This window comes from Dendronephthya gigantea, unplaced genomic scaffold, assembly GCF_004324835.1.
Source record: "Dendronephthya gigantea isolate DGI-Jeju-01 unplaced genomic scaffold, DenGig_1.0 000892F, whole genome shotgun sequence".
Taxonomy (NCBI): Eukaryota; Metazoa; Cnidaria; class Anthozoa; order Malacalcyonacea; family Nephtheidae; genus Dendronephthya; species Dendronephthya gigantea.
In genome coordinates this window covers 2,501-19,293 of record NW_021163902.1, presented here as the reverse complement: position 1 = coordinate 19,293, position 16,793 = coordinate 2,501, and the positions used below count along the sequence as shown (strand labels likewise).

The following is a 16,793-nucleotide window of genomic DNA, read 5'->3' as shown; positions in this document are numbered from 1 at the left end:
AAAATCAAACTGCACAACTTGCGATCTGATTATGCAAACAGCCTTTCTGCAAAATTAATGATAGTTATACAGAACTCTTATATTCTCGTAAATATATTTTGAAAGAAGAGAATGAATATTTGCATATTATTGGTGGTTAATTAATGACCTCAGACTCGTCTTGCTGATGTGACCCGCGTTGTCACCAATATTTCAAATATCATTACATAATATTATTACATTGAAAATATGAATAGGTTAAAATGCTACGTTCAAAATATCTTACATGAGTATACTACTTTGTATTTTAAATATCAGTGTGAAAATTTTATTCGAAGACAACGTAATGCTTCTTTCCGCAATAACTTTGCGCCAATAGAACAAGATGGAATTAAGAACTGATAGTGAGAAAATGAGTGTCGTACTCCAAGAACTTAAAATGATTGCTTTAAACGTTGCTTTTGGCGTCAAGCTAACCTCAATGGCAGAAAGGCAGATAGCAACTGAATGTACAAAAAAACAAAAAAGCATGTTTAGCATCGCGTATTCCTTGCAGAAAAGCCTTTCGACGTTTAATGTTTGCACGACCAGTGATAACGTCAATCCTACGTCTGTTATATACTGCCAAAAAAATTCTTGTATGCATAAAAACCATTGCTAGCATAGTTAGTGTTATAAATACGGTTTGTATTACTTTCACTGTTCCTTGATCGATGAAATATATAAAAAAGTAGGCTCGTAACGAATGGACAAACCAAAGGATTAAAACGATTTTGAAAATACGTCTATTCGTTACTTTTTCCCTATGAAAAACTGGATGTATGACTGACAAATATATTTCAAAATTTAGAGCCAAAAATGTGACAACTGATGCAGACACAAGTATTTCAATTGCTAGGTTGCTCATCATGACATTAAAACATCTTTCATTTCCACGTATTTCCCTGCTCAGATGTAGCAAAAACAGCGGTTCTGCAATGAGTCCAGCTGCTAAGTCGTTTGAAGATAAAACCATTACAACGAAAAACGAAGTTTTCCGTTTTAACTGCGGCGATTTCCAAAACGCATGGATAGCTAGATAGTTGAGAACTATTATCAAGAGCGTTTGTATGAAATTGTAAGTTAAACAGACGACATGGTTGATATAGCATGGCCGGCAATGAAAGCCAGTGACAAGTAACAACTTTAAATTCTCCCAAACGCAATATTCCAAATATTTTTCAAATTCTGCAGTTGGTGTTGTAGACGTTTCGTTTCGCGTCATGTTTCTTCATTTCAAGAGCTCTATAATTGCTTAAACTGACTTTTGATAGCCTGGAATAATTTTTGTTTTATTTGGCCTATCATCTAAGACTAAGTGCCAGATGGTTAAATAGAAAAATGAGATAAAGACGTAATGACTCTTGGCAAATATGACAATATTGATATGGAAATGCCATCTATACATGTCTCTCCGGCTGTCTTTGAAACATCACTACTTCTATAATATGGATTTCACGTATTCCCATAACATCAAGCTTTTACGTTTTAAAGATTGGCTGTATATTGATGGGTCTAATATAATTAATCAAAAGATATTACTAGTTTTTCCTCAAGTCCCAAATTTGCATTTCAAAAAAAATGTGTACTTTTGAGATTACAAACTCGTCCACGTGACTTGAGGTAGCCGCCATCATGTCGCGCCATGTGTTCACATTCTTATCAGTAAAATTTGTGAAAATGTGATATTCTGTTTTCATCGTAATGCCGGCCTGCCGTCATGACAGACCAGGCTTTCAGGAGAAGGAAAAGATAAACAGATATGCAAAATACGATATTTTTTTAACTCCAAACGACGATGCAAAGGCTATTTTTTATCTATCATCAGTTCTATCCTATCAGTTCGAACTAAGTGCCCAGGAAACAAACGTTTTGCGCTACGTTTCACTACCATGTGATTGAGGTCGTCGCCAAATGTCGTCATGCACATGCACAATGCAACAACGAACACATAGCCTCATTAAACTAACGATCTGTTCGTCAAATAATTATAGACTAAACGTTGAAATTGATTATTTTTCATATCATGTTTGACCTCATTCAGTAATTAATAAGTCGCACCGTGTCACGTTCAACAAACGAGTTAACTTTTGATTAGTTTAATTCCCTCATCACGATATTTTCATGAGCATTTTTGGGCGGGGCTTCGAAATAAAAATTATGTATAGCTCTTTATATCCACGAACTTTTACTACCTCCAGCATTCTGTTTATATGAAGTGTAAATGCATGGTATACTTAATTCGGTATAGTGTTGATACTGTTAAAGGTGGATAAAATTCATCATCGAATATTAAAAATGTCAATTACTGACACTTATCATGACCAACTTTGGCAAGACGAACTCTGGGGGATTCTAGTAATAGCTATAGTTGTCTTAAGAAGGGCCTGGAGGTGAACTGCATCAGTCACATCACGTTGCTCACATCACTAATAATTAATTTTAATTATAAGAACGGCGGCTCTTATTTTTGGAGGCTTACTATTTTCTAGTGTTCGACAGACAAGACGAAGGACAGCATTACCATTTTGCGGCGAATTCCGAAGCTGAGTATAACGACTGGAATAAACATATAAAAAATGCAAGGTTAGTGTTAAGGCTATATGCGATTTTGTCTTTTGATGGATGTAAACGAGTGATAAGTTACTGATGTTCAAATAAGAGCTTTTATACACCAGAACATTCGTAACTAATTACTCGTTCACATCTATCAAAAGAAGAAAATCACACAAAATCGCAGCAAAAATCGCAAGTGTAAACGAGCCTTTAAGTTTTCATTGAACCGTAGCTTACATGACTATGCAGTATATATAATGATGATTGATTCTTGCAGCTACGAAAAGCTTAAAGAAAAATTACAAAAACTATGTGAACAGATTACCGAGATGACTGGTGAGGTAAACAATATTATAAACAATATCGTGTTGGGCATGGGCATGAACTGTGGGATGGGAAGTCAAGTCTATCCACAGCTAGTTATTATGCATATATCCGTTGGATTGCAAACTGCCCTTGTTAATTTTAGCACCCGTTACCGCATAACCATCCATTTCGTGATGATAACGACAGCGAGGTAAGCATTTGTTTACGTAAGTATATACCTGTGCCCATCTTTATACTCTGAGGTACCAGGTTAACCACCGGCCTCTTAATGCTTCAACAAGTGAACAACCTGGTCGGCATTATCGATTGATACGCCCGCGCCAGCTCTAGTTGGCGGAAACTTTGCGTCGATGAGAAAACATATAGTGCACATATAGTGGCAGCCTCACGGAGTGGTTGCTTCAGGAAGTTGCTCTCACGTGTTTGCGGCGGAATTTATCACATTTTTTCGTGCAATTTTAGCCTCCAAAACCACCAAAACCGCTTCACAAACCTCCGTTGCTGGAAATAAGCATGGGTAATGTTCATGTAAATTATAACTTTCGAGCATGTATAGAATTTTGAAAAACTCATTCTGAACAATATGTTAAGTAAAGCTAAATATTGTCAATTTATTACACAGCTTGCAATGATCTAAAACCAACTGTGGAGAATAAATATCCAAATGCAGTTATAGTTGTTAGTACTATGACCCCTCCTGGAGCAACTTGGTCCAGACTTGCACAGACTGAAATAATAGAGGTATTACAGCATGATCAGGACCTGTTGAGGCGATTTTTATCCAATACTGTTTTTGTCCAATTTTCCGTGTGCATGTTGGATTTTCTTGTGTTTTAGCAAAAACGTCACCCATATTTCTTGACGACTATAAGCATACCTTCTGGTGGAAATTACAGTGAGGTAACAAGACTAAAACTTGCTGTCTTTGATGTTCGCGACCGAGATAAAGAAGAGGCAAGTAGTTCACTAAATATAGTGTATGTAATTTTTTAACTTCAAACAAATCGTCTTATTGCACAAAACGTCAGGGTTCTTCTTCAAGTGAGATGAATTTTTTAGATGACTCATTTGGGTCAGGCAGTTTGTACAATCAAGGATATATTGGATTCCACGAATCAGAAAATTCAACTTTCTCTTACGTGAGTTCATCATTATGCTTTCCGAGAAGCAGAGAATAAATATTGGATGATATATAAACAAATACTAGTGTACCCTTTATAACATGCATGTTTCTTTTTTCGGACCCTTTACATGTTTCCGCGGTCAACAGTTTCAAAATGTCATGACAATTTCGAAATGTTGTCTGTTTTAGTGGCTTGGACTCTCCAACGGCCTCAGGGACAATAACATTTAGGCTGGAAGGTAAAATAATTTTTATCAAAATAGATCTAAAGATCAAAGATCAAAAGATCAAAGATCTTTCTTTCTTTTAACTGAGAAATCTTTCTAACTAACACAACAAAATGTCATACTATAATGCATGTATTTTAGGTTGAAACTGTTCAAGATACTTTGGTAGGTATATAAGGTTATTGTAATATAGATTGTATTATGCATCCTTGAAAGATTGGTCAAGTATTAATGATTGTATTTTTTTAATCTTTGAAATAAGATTTTTCACCTATTTTCAGGCGGACACTGATGGAACGTTCAGACCAAGATGTGGCTCAATAAACAAGTGCGTAAACGATAATCGTTTGAAGCAGTTGTGTTATAGGGTGCCTTAGGAAGATAGATCAAGGAGAGTGACGCCCGGTTATTATTGGTGTTTTTTTCATCTTCTATATAGACCGAAATTCGACAATATGTTACAAAGATCATTTAGATTTCCTACAATGTAAGTATTGCATGTGGTTTTACTGCAACGAAAGATCGCGTCATCATAATGGGTTGAAAAGTCAATTCGATACTTTTTAGCTTGGGTACAGAGGTGAAGTTTGTGGATATGATGGGCGAAAGCTTTCTGACGTTCAGAATTCCTCAACAATTACTGTAAGTCATGAGTAAATATGATATTTCATTTAGTAAAATGATTAGTTTTCGTCTCGAACTAAAATGTCGTTACCTATAGTTTACCGACTATATAATACGTTAAAATGTTTACCTTTTTGCAAATGCTTAAATACCGCGATATAATTTCAAATTTATAATCTGAATCATATAATATGCGTCGAGATCAAACTTCAGAAATTGATACGAGAAAAAGAAAGTATAGGTAGAAACAGTAAGAAAAAATATACGTATTCGTATTTTATTTCTATTGATGAGGCATGCATGCGCATATTTTTATTGATAATATGTTTAAACCATGCATGCATGCACGGATGTTTCTACAAGTTAATGAGTCATATAGCAAGTTCTTGAGTCGTATATTAGGGTTATTCAGCGGGACTGTTTCCACGACAAAATCAGCTGATTGATCTGTAACTAAAAAATATTTATAATGATTTTAAAATGGATTCAAAAACAGTGCACTTCTTCATTGCAGTCATGGACGCATGAGAATGATTTTTTAGTATTTCAAGGAGTGTATACATATATGTGAATTGGGAAAACGCCATCGTTGCACGAAAAATTTATTACCACAATATAATAGTATCATTTTTATTGTCTTACATTTTGTGGTCTGGACGTGCTTCGAGGTCGTCTTGATGTAAAACTCAATGGTCGCCTGGTAGTGCGATATTGCCTGATACGTCGGGTTGTACGGAAGACAAAACGCGTTGTTTGTCGTGGTGGTGTTGGTGTTTTTCTGTTGGTGTTTGTTGAACGGTCAGGAAGACCGCTGATGGTGTTGCCTTTATTCGCCTTGTTTCGTTGAAGAAATCTGTGCTCTAGCAGCTGTTGATTTTGAAATGAGGCTAACATCAATTCTGGGTGTTGGTGTCACTCGCCATGGTCCAAAATCTGCTCGGTACACATCTCCTATTCTTAAAAATTTGTTTTCTGATGGCTCGTCACCTTCGTTTTCTGATGATATATCGATTAGTTTGTTATCTGATGCTATTTCAGCTTCGTCTTCGAAAACATCATAATTCTCACCATATGTACATGGCAGCAAGAAAATTAGCAATAACGCGAACAGAATACTTTTCGAGTGAATCTTGTGGTATAATGCCATTGCCTTAATCCCCTGCCGAGCAGCTGGTATTACAACTATACATGCACTATTTCAACTTTTATATGAGATTTCGCCCTTCGGGCCATGATTGTCAACGCCCATGATACCTATTTCATTACAAAGATGCTTTAGGTTACCGTCTTCCTTTTTCATTTCATGTGCCAGACTTTCAAACTTATTTAAAGAGTGTCTGTTGGCAGGATGCATGCCATGCAACTTCTCGAAAAAACTCAACAAAGTCTTAATCTTCACTGGAATGAAACAGCGTATAAAGAAGCTTTTTCAATTGCTAGGTCGTTTTAAAAAGCATCTTTTTTGCTTTTTGCAAAATTTGGAATTAAGCATTTCATAGATCCAAGTAATATAATGAATATCTTTATTGAAACAAACCATTACTGAAGTGTATGCAAGTGAGACACAGTGTCACACATATATTCATCCCTGACTACTGGTTGCGCACTTTCGTTTACAAAATTCAATATATCTTCAGATTGCGATTTTGATGTTTTGCATGCATGAATGTCACTATATTTTAAGCATTGGCTTTCGTGGTTGTCAGGAAGAGAACAATCATAATCAGCAAAGGGCAATATAAAAATGTCATTTCGTGTGCGTCAAAACGTTTTTTTATTAGCTGCCGTAAGCATCCGCTCCTTATTTTCAAGTTTTCTTATAGAGTAGGGGATGTCTGCTGCATCATAAAGACCTTTCTCTATACTATATCTATATCACTGTCTGTAAATGTGACCTTGAACGTCTTAGACGTCCGAAGATGATGAAATAATACCTTTCAAGAACGCAAATAACTAAAAGTCATTATTACCATTGTGATTATCGTTGTTTCCATTGCATGCAGTCATTATTATTATAACTGTATAATCTGTATTAGTAGAATCATACTAGCATACTATTGCAAATGCTGAAATTTGATTGGCTACTCTACTCGCTATCTAATTGTTGATAGATAGCGAGTACGCAAACAGTCGCATTTCTGGCGTATTTTTTAGAAAAATGGCCTCCGGCTCGCGGTTTTCTGAGGTTTCTGAGGATGAACTTGATTGAGGATGAACTGATTCTACTAAAACAATTAGATTACTTGCTCTCAATTTCTATGAGGTGATAGTTGATGAGGGCGAAGCCCGAAATCTCGAGCTCGTAATCTAATTGTTAATTAGATATACTTGTGGCAATAGTAATATTAACATATGGCCTGGCCTAAACCACGAAATTTATTCGTTAATTTAGTGATCGTGTTTTTCATGCTTTCTTGTTGTTTGATACAAAATATCATGAATCTCTACCTGCTCAAAACCACGGAATATATGCATGCAGCAGGGCTCCTATAGCTATATGCCTTACGACGTGTCTCTCTGATTTCATTGCAGTCGACTTTGCAGGGTAATGGCGGTTTTGTTTGAAATTTTAATTATGCATGACATTATATGGCATTGTAGCAGTATTCAGGGGCTTTTACGGAGGCAAACTAGGAAATAGTTAAGAATGAGGAGACGACATAAAACTGCAATACAACTCATTAACTATGTTGAGGTAGATTTATGCAAAAAAATGTACCTTTCTCATCACGTGTCTATTGTATTTTGGACAGATAAACCAATAGCAATCTTATAATTAAAATATTTTCAAGTCAAGGTTGAGGAGCTTAGCAAGACAAATGCCATTGGTAAATTTGGCTCAAATACAATATAGACACGTGACGAGAAAGGAACGAAGTTGTTGTGAGAAATGAGTTGTATTATACTTTAATTTAGTCTTCAACCATGTATATTTTATTAACTGTGGTCTAAGAAATAGGTTACTTTATTTGGACATTCATGACTCTATTCTTTAGCATCTATCAGGAAGATAATCGATGATGGCAGCAATTGTGAACGAGTCTTTAACAAAAACAACAATAGTGAGACATGGATATTAGTAATTGCCTTGCAAATTTGGCGGATATTATTTAGAGGAGTGCATAAACTTTGCTTGGCCTGCTCCCTTGTGTCGTATTGAAACTTTTCACTATTCGGCCTGGATGTGTTCGTATAAGTTCGGACTAGCTAAGTCTAAGGTATCCCAAATTGTTCTAAATGAATAATTACCAAGACAAAAACACTTTTGTTTTTCTGCATGTTTATTATTTTAACACTTTATCATTTATTGCAAAAAGAATTCTAGAAGTTCCCAGTGACTATATAAATGCATGAATATTAGTTATGTATGCACGCAGTTCAAAAGATATTTAGCCTAATAATTTCCCGATACATCTACGCCCATAGCATCTATATTTCTATAACGTGATCTGTAACCACAAACACAATCCAATGCCCGTTGGTAACATATCCATTGAGGAATATTTGATCTACGACATGAAGCATATGTTGCGCAGCACCGTTGACAACCAGTATAGATTGGTAAAACACAAACATAACTTTGCTGGAAGATCGTTCGCCTAGGAACCACGCACGTTAGACCACAGTCAAATGGACAAACCTGAAAGAAGATTAAATATTTTTGGGTTATTTTTTGTTTATTAAAGACACGCATGCATTGCAATGATTGCATATAGTATTTAATATGAAAATATAGAGATACTTAGGGTTATTCGCCATTATAGGCGATAAATAAGGCTATCGTTGAAAGCATGCACAAATAATGTTTACGAGAGATTTAACTCTAACAGTCTAACTGCATGGCTTATAATAACATCGCATAACTCACACTCGGCCGGAAAGTAGGTCTTGGCCTTCTTGTGGGTCTTGGTGGTCTTGTTATTCTTGTTATTCTTCTTGACGTTGCTCGTCTTGATCTGAACCTTCGAAACCTGAGCCTTCGTGTTGTGCTAAAGCCCAAAGTAGGCGTTGCTCGTGGTGTTGGAGTTTGCTGAACGCCTGCTGCTGTCCGTGATGGTTGAATCAAACTTGGTGTCACTCGTATATGATCTTCTTGGTACTCTTCGTCAATATTCGACCATTCGTTTTCCGATGGTAAACCTTCTGCTTCGTCTTTGAAGTCATAACTCTCACCACGGGTGCAAACCAATAGAACAACTGTCAGCAAAGCGAACAGAAGAGTTTTGGAGCGAAAGGCTGCCATTGTCCAACTCTAGATCTGGTCAACTGAACCCCTGCACCTTTTTCTGTTCTTATATACACGAGGTATATATGGACCTTTTGTACATGCCAATATCACTCAGTGATTTGCATGGATGAATGAGTTCACTTCATTTTAATTACAAATAATATTTCCGTTTCATCTTTCCTGTTGTCCCCTATTTCTGCGACATTTGGATGCCTGCGCGACTGATGACGTATGTAGGAATAAATGCCGTTACATCAGCAAAATTTGAACGGAATCCTGAGTGTGTACGCTGGTTTCAACTATTGTGTAATACTGCTTTGTGATATTGCTCATGAAAAAGTCATAATTTCTAAACAATATGAATTGTTTAGGATTAAGTATATGATTAATGAAGCCTCATTATATGAAGGTATTTGAGGAGCCTTCTCACGAAGTGGAGTGTCTTGTTTTTCACACATCAAACAAAGACCATCAGTCAAACATATGCAAAATTTTTACGAGAATGGGGAACTCAGCTCCAGTGAACATACAAGAAAAATGTTCAATAACAGGCTAAAATAAATGTCCTATCTGGATATTTTGTTGATATTTTAATCGACCCGCATGTTTGTATTAATATTGTTATTATATTAATACTAATTACTCATTTGCCAAGAGATGCATGAACGTTGAGCTGAATAAGCGGATTCATTGCGTTTACGTACCATTGTTTACACGGATTATAAATTTGCAAATAAAGAAAGAGACATCCTGTTATGTTCGGCATTGCTCTGAGGGGCTGAAAGGCAATATTGTTAAACTAAAACTATCCCGGCCTATTGCTACGTAATATCTCTTTTAAGCCTTCTTTATAGATCGATAGACGATACAATTTATCAACTCCATGGAGCCCATTTCCATTCTTGACTATACTTGACTAGCCCAGGCATATGATCGCAGGTGTTCTTCAAGAGTCTATCTTGTAAAACCTTACTGCGAGTGTTATTTGTATTTCAAATGATGAAATCTTTCTCCTCTTTTGTCTCATAAAAACATTACCATGAATGCCATAAATATACAAAATACAAAATTACCATAAATATACAAAAAAACAAACCTAAATTTACTATACTCATTGATGAGCCGATATAATAACAATATAAATAAACCTTTTTTAAAACGTAAAATGTAAAACAAATTTAATATTTTCCCTTATTGCGCGAACTGAGCAGCTTAACTAATTATCGGGAGGAGGTTTAGCCACTAATAATACTCCACATGTCTATCTTATACATATCCACATCTATTCTACGTTGCATTATAGGGCTATCACACACGCATGCAACTTCATGACGAAATGTGAAAGAATTGACTAACTTTTTTAATGCATGAAACTGCACTGCTTATAGTTAATAATGCAATGATTAAAAGAATTGTGCAATCGTGAACAGCGATCATAATCTCTTATTGCCTCTTACAGGAAGGTTTTCATATCTGAAGAAAAGCAAAAGATTTTAGACTTAAATAATCTTGGCGACGTAAGTGCCATATCGACAACTTGTATTTTCCCACAGTTAGCAGTGTGATTATTTTCATTAATTGCATGCATGGCGGGCTCAATTTTGACCCATGCTTATGTGTCTCATGCAGTGAACTGTAATAAATAACTGTCATATTCATTTCACTGGTCTTATGTTTGAAATCTAATTTCTGACGCTAACCCGACAGGTTTTCTTCATAGGATGCGCGGATAGTCTGATCTATATATATTATAATTGCGAGGCAAAGTCCAGTATCTGTCTGAAGTTTGTCTGAGCCCTCTTGTCAATATTACATATTATTCATTACAAGTTTTCATGATTATTTGGTACAAATTGCATGGTTCGCTCAAAATGAAATTTCCCTATTTCAAAATATATAAATGTGTTTTTTAAAACCCTTTCAGTCGGGAAAATTTAAATTTTCGAAATGTCTGGTAGTTTTAGTAAAACACGAAACTGTAGGGTCTGGAGTACCTATAATATAAGCAATTTTTTTATGATTTATCAGGTTATCTTCGCTCTTAACGTTGATGTTTTAAATTTCAATTCATAGTTAAACTCGGATTGGGACAATGTGCGTCAGGAAATTCTCGACAACCATTTTAAATTAGTCAGTAATTATACTGCATCATTTCGTCATCTGAATAATTTGAGAGGTGCGAAAATTTGATCACTTGCAGTAATAATAGAAACACTTACTTTTAAATTTCATATTCTTTTGTCATATTGCCATTTTAATAAATGTTGAGGAATGACCATGCATACAATGTTGGTCACATGTAGCTACCACCCCCAATTACCTATTCCACATGCAGAGTTGCAAAAGAGTTCAACCTTCCTCCGGTAGGATTTCAAGTTTTGAAAACCTTCCTAGCTCAAAATGACGTTACGTCATGCCGTGAGTCAAGTGGCAACCAGCATAAACAAATATTTGTTTTTTTGGTACATGCATGTGATCAATGAGAGTGCTCAACTTTTAACCTTCCTCACAAACCTCATTCAAAGCAAACCTTCCTCCGGGTGGTACCCGCGTACCCGCAGCTTTTTTGCAACTCTGTCCACATGCTGTCATCAGTGTAATGTCACAATATCACATCCATTACGTGTTCACCATGCGATGTTGAACATGACCTGTAGAGAGCTCCTTGCTGAGTAGCGGAGAAAATCCAGGCGTAACTGACGGGCAAACGAAAGCGTGTAACGCTCGCTTCCCATTCACTCCTGATAGTTGAAAATTCTCTTCTTCGTCCTAATTTACGACGTATTGAATTTATTGGATTTTTTCAGAAAGGCAAGATGTAGGGGTGTCATCTTGGCGTAATTTTAAACCAAGCAGCCTGAAGACGGACAAGACCTTGGCGTTTGTTACAACAAACTTACATTTGCAAAGACTTAAAGTCATAGATGGGACGAATGGTATTAATTTTTTCTCCTATATTTTGCTCAGTATATCCGGCCTGATAGCAATATACTGTTATAGCAATATTGTATACCTAAAATATTTTTACAAACATTCCAACATTTAATGCATTTCTTCGATGATCACGTAATTTGGGCCTCGCTCTCATGAATCACAAGGGATTAAGGGTCGACACTGAAAGTCAAGCTCTTATATATATGCAATCGATACGGCGTGATGTAGATCTTTGACTCGATGAGTTTGAGTGTGATTGTCTCTCAATCCAATATAGAAGGACTCCCAAAACCAAATGTATTAATGATGTAATCATCGAAAGAGCGTTTCACTTATTTTTTTCGCCAATGTCTTTATTTAGAACAAGGCTATGATGTGGTTACGTTTGGGGCTCCATCGGCTCATTCAATGAAGTACAGTAAAGGAGGGTTGAGAAGACTTCTAGGAAACCTGAGAGAAGCTTATTTTACGTACGTAAAAACACCTTGCTTTACTTCCGATTCGTAAAACGTGTAGTGTGTGTATAACGCATGCGCGAAGATCTTTGACTAGCTTACCATCTTGTTTTGGCGTAATAACACTCTCTGCATCTCTCTGTTTGGGTTTATGTTCAGGCAAAGTGGAGGTGACAACAGAGCAAACCGAGCTAAGAATAAAAGAAGTAAGGGATTGTCCGTTATTTATGTTTTGATTTTTACTGATATTTTTAATAATAAGGGTTAAAGGATAAAATCGAAGCCAAACACATGACGCAATCGCAATATTAATTAATTACCATTAATTCATGTATCTTCAATAATATGCTGCATTCTCATAACAAATAAATTTCTTTGTACACTTTTTTAGTTGAACTGGAACTGTTGAAACATGCATTTAAGGATATATGTAAAAATTTTAAAAGGTATAAAATATGATTCCGATATAAGTACTGCTGTTTTTTATCTGCCCAAGTAACGCATAGCGCCAGCGCCTCCGTTGCAGGATCGGGCATGGAACTATGACATACAGGGCCGCTATTCGCATGCAAGTGGCTTCCTATTTGCGGTTTAAACAAATACTACATCATTTGTATGCTCATTGTGAGCATATTTTATCTACAAATTATTTATATATAATCAGCTGTCCTACGCTTGTCATCATTTTAGCGCTTTAGCCAATAACAACTTGGAGGAGGTCATCGAACTCTCAACAAAGTTGCACGAAAAGGTGAGTTATACCAAAGACCAAGAATATACCTCTTCGGTTATTTCTTGTGAACCTGGCAAGTTGATCTGCTTTTGTACAACGGCGAGACGCCTCGAGACACGACCATTTTAAAACAAAACTTGAGTAATGATCCGATAATAATGGTTTTGTGTCTTAACCTTGTTTTTTTATTTCCCATGCATGCTTTTCATGTATTTCCCATTGAACTTCTCATGTAGGTGAACGATCTTCTAAAATACTATGAAATGACGTTTATCATCGATTCTCTTGTTTCGTTGAGTACATCCCGTCCAATTCCATCCACGGCTTCAACTTCTCGTGAAGAATATGGTGAGAAATACACATACAAAGGTAGAATGAACGTATTTCCTATATATAAGATTTCGTAATTCGTTTTGTGGTATATGTGTGGGATAATTTTTATCACCCTATATATTTTATATCACCTTTATCCCACATGTCCCTAACTGTGTGTATATGCATGGATTAACTTAACTTGGCGAATGCGGAGCAAATTGGAATAGACTAGAAATAGTTATCGGGATTACGAGATGCATGCGTGGGTTGAAAATGAGATCATCTTGCATGGGAGAAAGTCACATTCAGTAAATGACCAAGCAGTGGTAATGTAGTACCTAACTTAAGTAATAAATTTTCATATATTCTTTAGGCCTAAATGATTTTCAACCTGAATCGGAGGATGCCGATGACCCCGAATGCCAGGTATTTTTGATTCACTAACATGCAGACTGACCGCAAATAAACTGAATAACTTGGCTTGGCACAAATAAACCGACTGATTGGATATAGGAAGAGAATAAATCGGACGTTTTTCATGTAAATTACTCTTCGATAGGTTCTGCGTAATTCTATTGAAAGTTCAGTGGCGCAGATTCTAAAAATGATTAATGAATTGAATAAAGAAAGTCCGCTAATTTTGAATGGTAGGTTTTCCGTATAGCCTCACGAAATTCCTTTACTTTCAAAGTGTCATAATAGAGTTGTCCAATTGGGATCAAGCGTTTTTGAGTGAGTTGTTTTGTAAGCTAGTAGCTATAAACTACGTTTTATCTTAGACTTAGCAAAGAAAAGTTGGCGAACGATAGGAGAGAAGACTTTGGATTCCGTGGTAGATGATGTTTACTATTTTGTTGACGCTCTTATTAAGAAATTAAATTTGGGAATGATTTTCGTTCTACTTCAGGTCAGTAAAGTTATCGACACAAGTTACTGTAAGCCCCATGCAGAGGGAGATAAGATATAATGCGTATTAACATTATAATAGAAAAATCTTTCGTCTCTAATTTCCATATATTTTTGTGGCATATATATTTGTATTGTGTTTGCATGTGTAATACCTGGCAAAGGTTATAGCGACATCTTCTCTTAAATAAACTTTTGGAAATATTTATTATTTTATTCAGGAAGAATCGCGTCATGCCCAGACTATGCAAGACCTCCGTCAACGTCGCGATATTTGTCTTTCACAGGCAGTAAGTTATTCAATGTATAAACTCTGTCATGCGAAGAATCTTCGACTGGCCCCCTTTAATGTAATAAGAATAGTCATGTCAGGGATTTCTAAATTGAAAAGCAATGTATAGATCTGATTTTATTTTGTATCAGCTAGTGGGCAATATATAGGTTACGTTATTACTCCGCCTGCGTATGCGCAGCGGAGTCTTAAAATGCCATGGTCTTTTTTCCTTTTCGTCGTTTTGGGCGACAGAAGTTGGCATTTCTACAGGTAACCCAAAACAACTTCATTTTTGACCGAGAAGCCCCTGGGTTACACGGTCCACGGATGACTTATGTTCATCAGTTGGCATGCAGGCGGAGTGAACGCTTTGAGCAGGCGTCTTGTTGAGTTTATTTTTATATATAGTAGATCAAGGGTGATATAAATTAAACCGTTTTATGGTAACGTTTTAAGGTAACGGCACTCATTTGTGGATTTGAAGCTAAAATTTACACATCACTATTTGACGCAAGTTTCATGAAACAACTTTGTGAGATTGGTGTTCTTGCTGAATTTGAATGTCTTCTGAGTACTTACGGTTAGTTATTAGAATTAAGAAAGGAAAGTATATCTATGTTTTTATTTCTTTTCTTGCGAATGTACATGCACGAGTGTAACCGAAATTAATCGTAACTTCATGCATGTGTAGTCGTAATTTCTGTGGGAAGAAAATTCTTCCATTGGCATCGAATTTCAATAATATCAGCGTTGACCGCGCAAAATCTAATTTGTTTCTGAGTACACTTACATTTTACCAGCACGTATATTTGTTTAATACGAAGTTTCTGCACTTACGGTGCATGGAACTCTTTCTGTCTATTTTTTTACCTCTGCGTGGAGATATATAAGAAGGGTGTTCCTTGCGATTTACACTGCATGTTTTAGCAATTCAAGTTATTGACACATGCAAATTCGCACTGGACAAACTCAGCGAAGGCTGATTAAAGCTAAATTTCAAACTGGGTGCAAAATATCCGTGACTATATAACGCATTTTGTTCTAGTATTTGCTATTTAGCGATCCTGGTTTCAGTATTTTGCATACACTTCAACATTGCGACCATGCAAGCGTCTGCATGTTGTGGTCTGTTTTACGCCTAAATCGTTTTTAATATTTCTATTTTTAGGTGATGAAATGGGAATGTTAGAAGACATGTCCATTGCAATACGCGATCTTTCATGTGTCAAATTTAAGGTTCTTTACCATAAATGTGACTGATCATTTACAAGCGCACTTTATTAGGATGCAGTAAAGGGACAAGGGATAACGTGAGGTTAAAGAATGAAGATTCCTCATGGGCTTATTTTGGCGATAACAAGAAAGCTAGTCCAGAAAACAGCGTCATTATGCAATGTGTTGACCAAGTCTTTAACTCTTATATCTTTCTTTATATTTCCTTAAGCGAACTTTTCATCATCTTTTTTTTCAGTTCGCTTGCTCTGATAACGAAACGATTCCCTACGTCACTGGAACAAGGTATAATACAATTGCAAGCGCACGATATCATACGGCTTTAAGGCTATGTTTGGTAGTATCCAAATTTACATCTCTCAAAGAAGAATTGCATTGCAAGTTGCAGGAAAAATTGCACTGTGTAACAGGGCCTTTAGTATCATGCTAATTATTAAACTCCCTGACGATTTCTTTTTGCCTGTTAATAAAACAGGTGCATGGATACCGTTGCATATATAGTACATATATTTGTGTATCTTTTTTCAAGGGCTAATATTCATGTTACCATACTCCTCGAAACAGAATATTTCTGTTATTTACCCAAAGAATTGCAAGAAGGAAAATTAATACAAGTTTCTCCAGTTATTTTCACTCAAGGGATCAACGAACATGCGACTTTAGCTGAAAGGTGACTGTAATGATTTATACCGTACATCCCCATTCATGTATGATAAAAACCATTGAAAGATCTTGTATAATTACACAGTATCACTCAGTAACCTCGTTTAAAGCGGGGTGCATGTTTTTTTAAATTGAAACACCTTATTATCTTGTATACGTAGTATCTTCAAAGATCGC

At 36.1% G+C, this 16,793-nt stretch overlaps 3 protein-coding genes across 3 annotated transcripts; 2 read left to right on the top strand and 1 right to left on the bottom strand.

Annotated features, from left to right (window-relative positions):
* Positions 1-1,679: 1,679 nt before the first annotated feature.
* LOC114544647 lies at positions 1,680-5,722 on the top strand. Its single transcript, XM_028563228.1, has 12 exons — positions 1,680-2,604; positions 2,852-2,915; positions 3,044-3,091; positions 3,364-3,418; positions 3,524-3,642; positions 3,739-3,855; positions 3,961-4,040; positions 4,214-4,263; positions 4,409-4,416; positions 4,533-4,619; positions 4,819-4,893; positions 5,498-5,722. Exons 2-12 carry the CDS (start codon positions 2,904-2,906, stop codon positions 5,720-5,722), a joined length of 876 nt encoding a protein of 291 aa, XP_028419029.1. The 5' UTR covers positions 1,680-2,604; positions 2,852-2,903.
* A 2,422-nt stretch (positions 5,723-8,144) lies between these two features.
* Positions 8,145-9,129, bottom strand: LOC114544648. The gene is made up of 2 exons (XM_028563229.1): positions 8,744-9,129; positions 8,145-8,515 (listed from the first exon to the last, which is right to left on the bottom strand). Exons 1-2 carry the CDS (start codon positions 9,116-9,118, stop codon positions 8,270-8,272), a joined length of 621 nt encoding a protein of 206 aa, XP_028419030.1. The 5' UTR covers positions 9,119-9,129; the 3' UTR covers positions 8,145-8,269.
* A 217-nt stretch (positions 9,130-9,346) lies between these two features.
* Positions 9,347-16,623, top strand: LOC114544646 (type I inositol 3,4-bisphosphate 4-phosphatase-like; the record flags this gene model as incomplete). Its single annotated transcript, XM_028563227.1, has 15 exons — positions 9,347-9,512; positions 11,911-12,039; positions 12,399-12,507; positions 12,652-12,698; positions 12,884-12,938; positions 13,183-13,243; positions 13,462-13,594; positions 13,914-13,966; positions 14,100-14,187; positions 14,320-14,447; positions 14,668-14,736; positions 15,177-15,300; positions 15,889-15,956; positions 16,192-16,238; positions 16,483-16,623. Coding segments are annotated over exons 1-15 (1,418 nt in total), but the record flags the coding sequence as incomplete, so codon positions are not given.
* Between the last annotated feature and the right edge of the window lie 170 nt (positions 16,624-16,793).

Bases quoted from the DNA above. Each gene is read 5' to 3' on its own strand.
- LOC114544647 (XM_028563228.1), top strand. The intron at 3,419-3,523 runs GTAATGTTCATG...TTTATTACACAG, and splicing joins GTTGCTGGAAATAAGCATGG to CTTGCAATGATCTAAAACCA. The intron at 3,856-3,960 runs GCAAGTAGTTCA...TGAATTTTTTAG, and splicing joins GCGACCGAGATAAAGAAGAG to ATGACTCATTTGGGTCAGGC.
- LOC114544648 (XM_028563229.1), bottom strand. From the start codon at position 9,118: ATGGCAGCCTTTCGCTCCAAAACTCTTCTGTTCGCTTTGCTGACAGTT. The intron at 8,516-8,743 runs GTGAGTTATGCG...ATCTTCTTTCAG, and splicing joins GACCTACTTTCCGGCCGAGT to GTTTGTCCATTTGACTGTGG.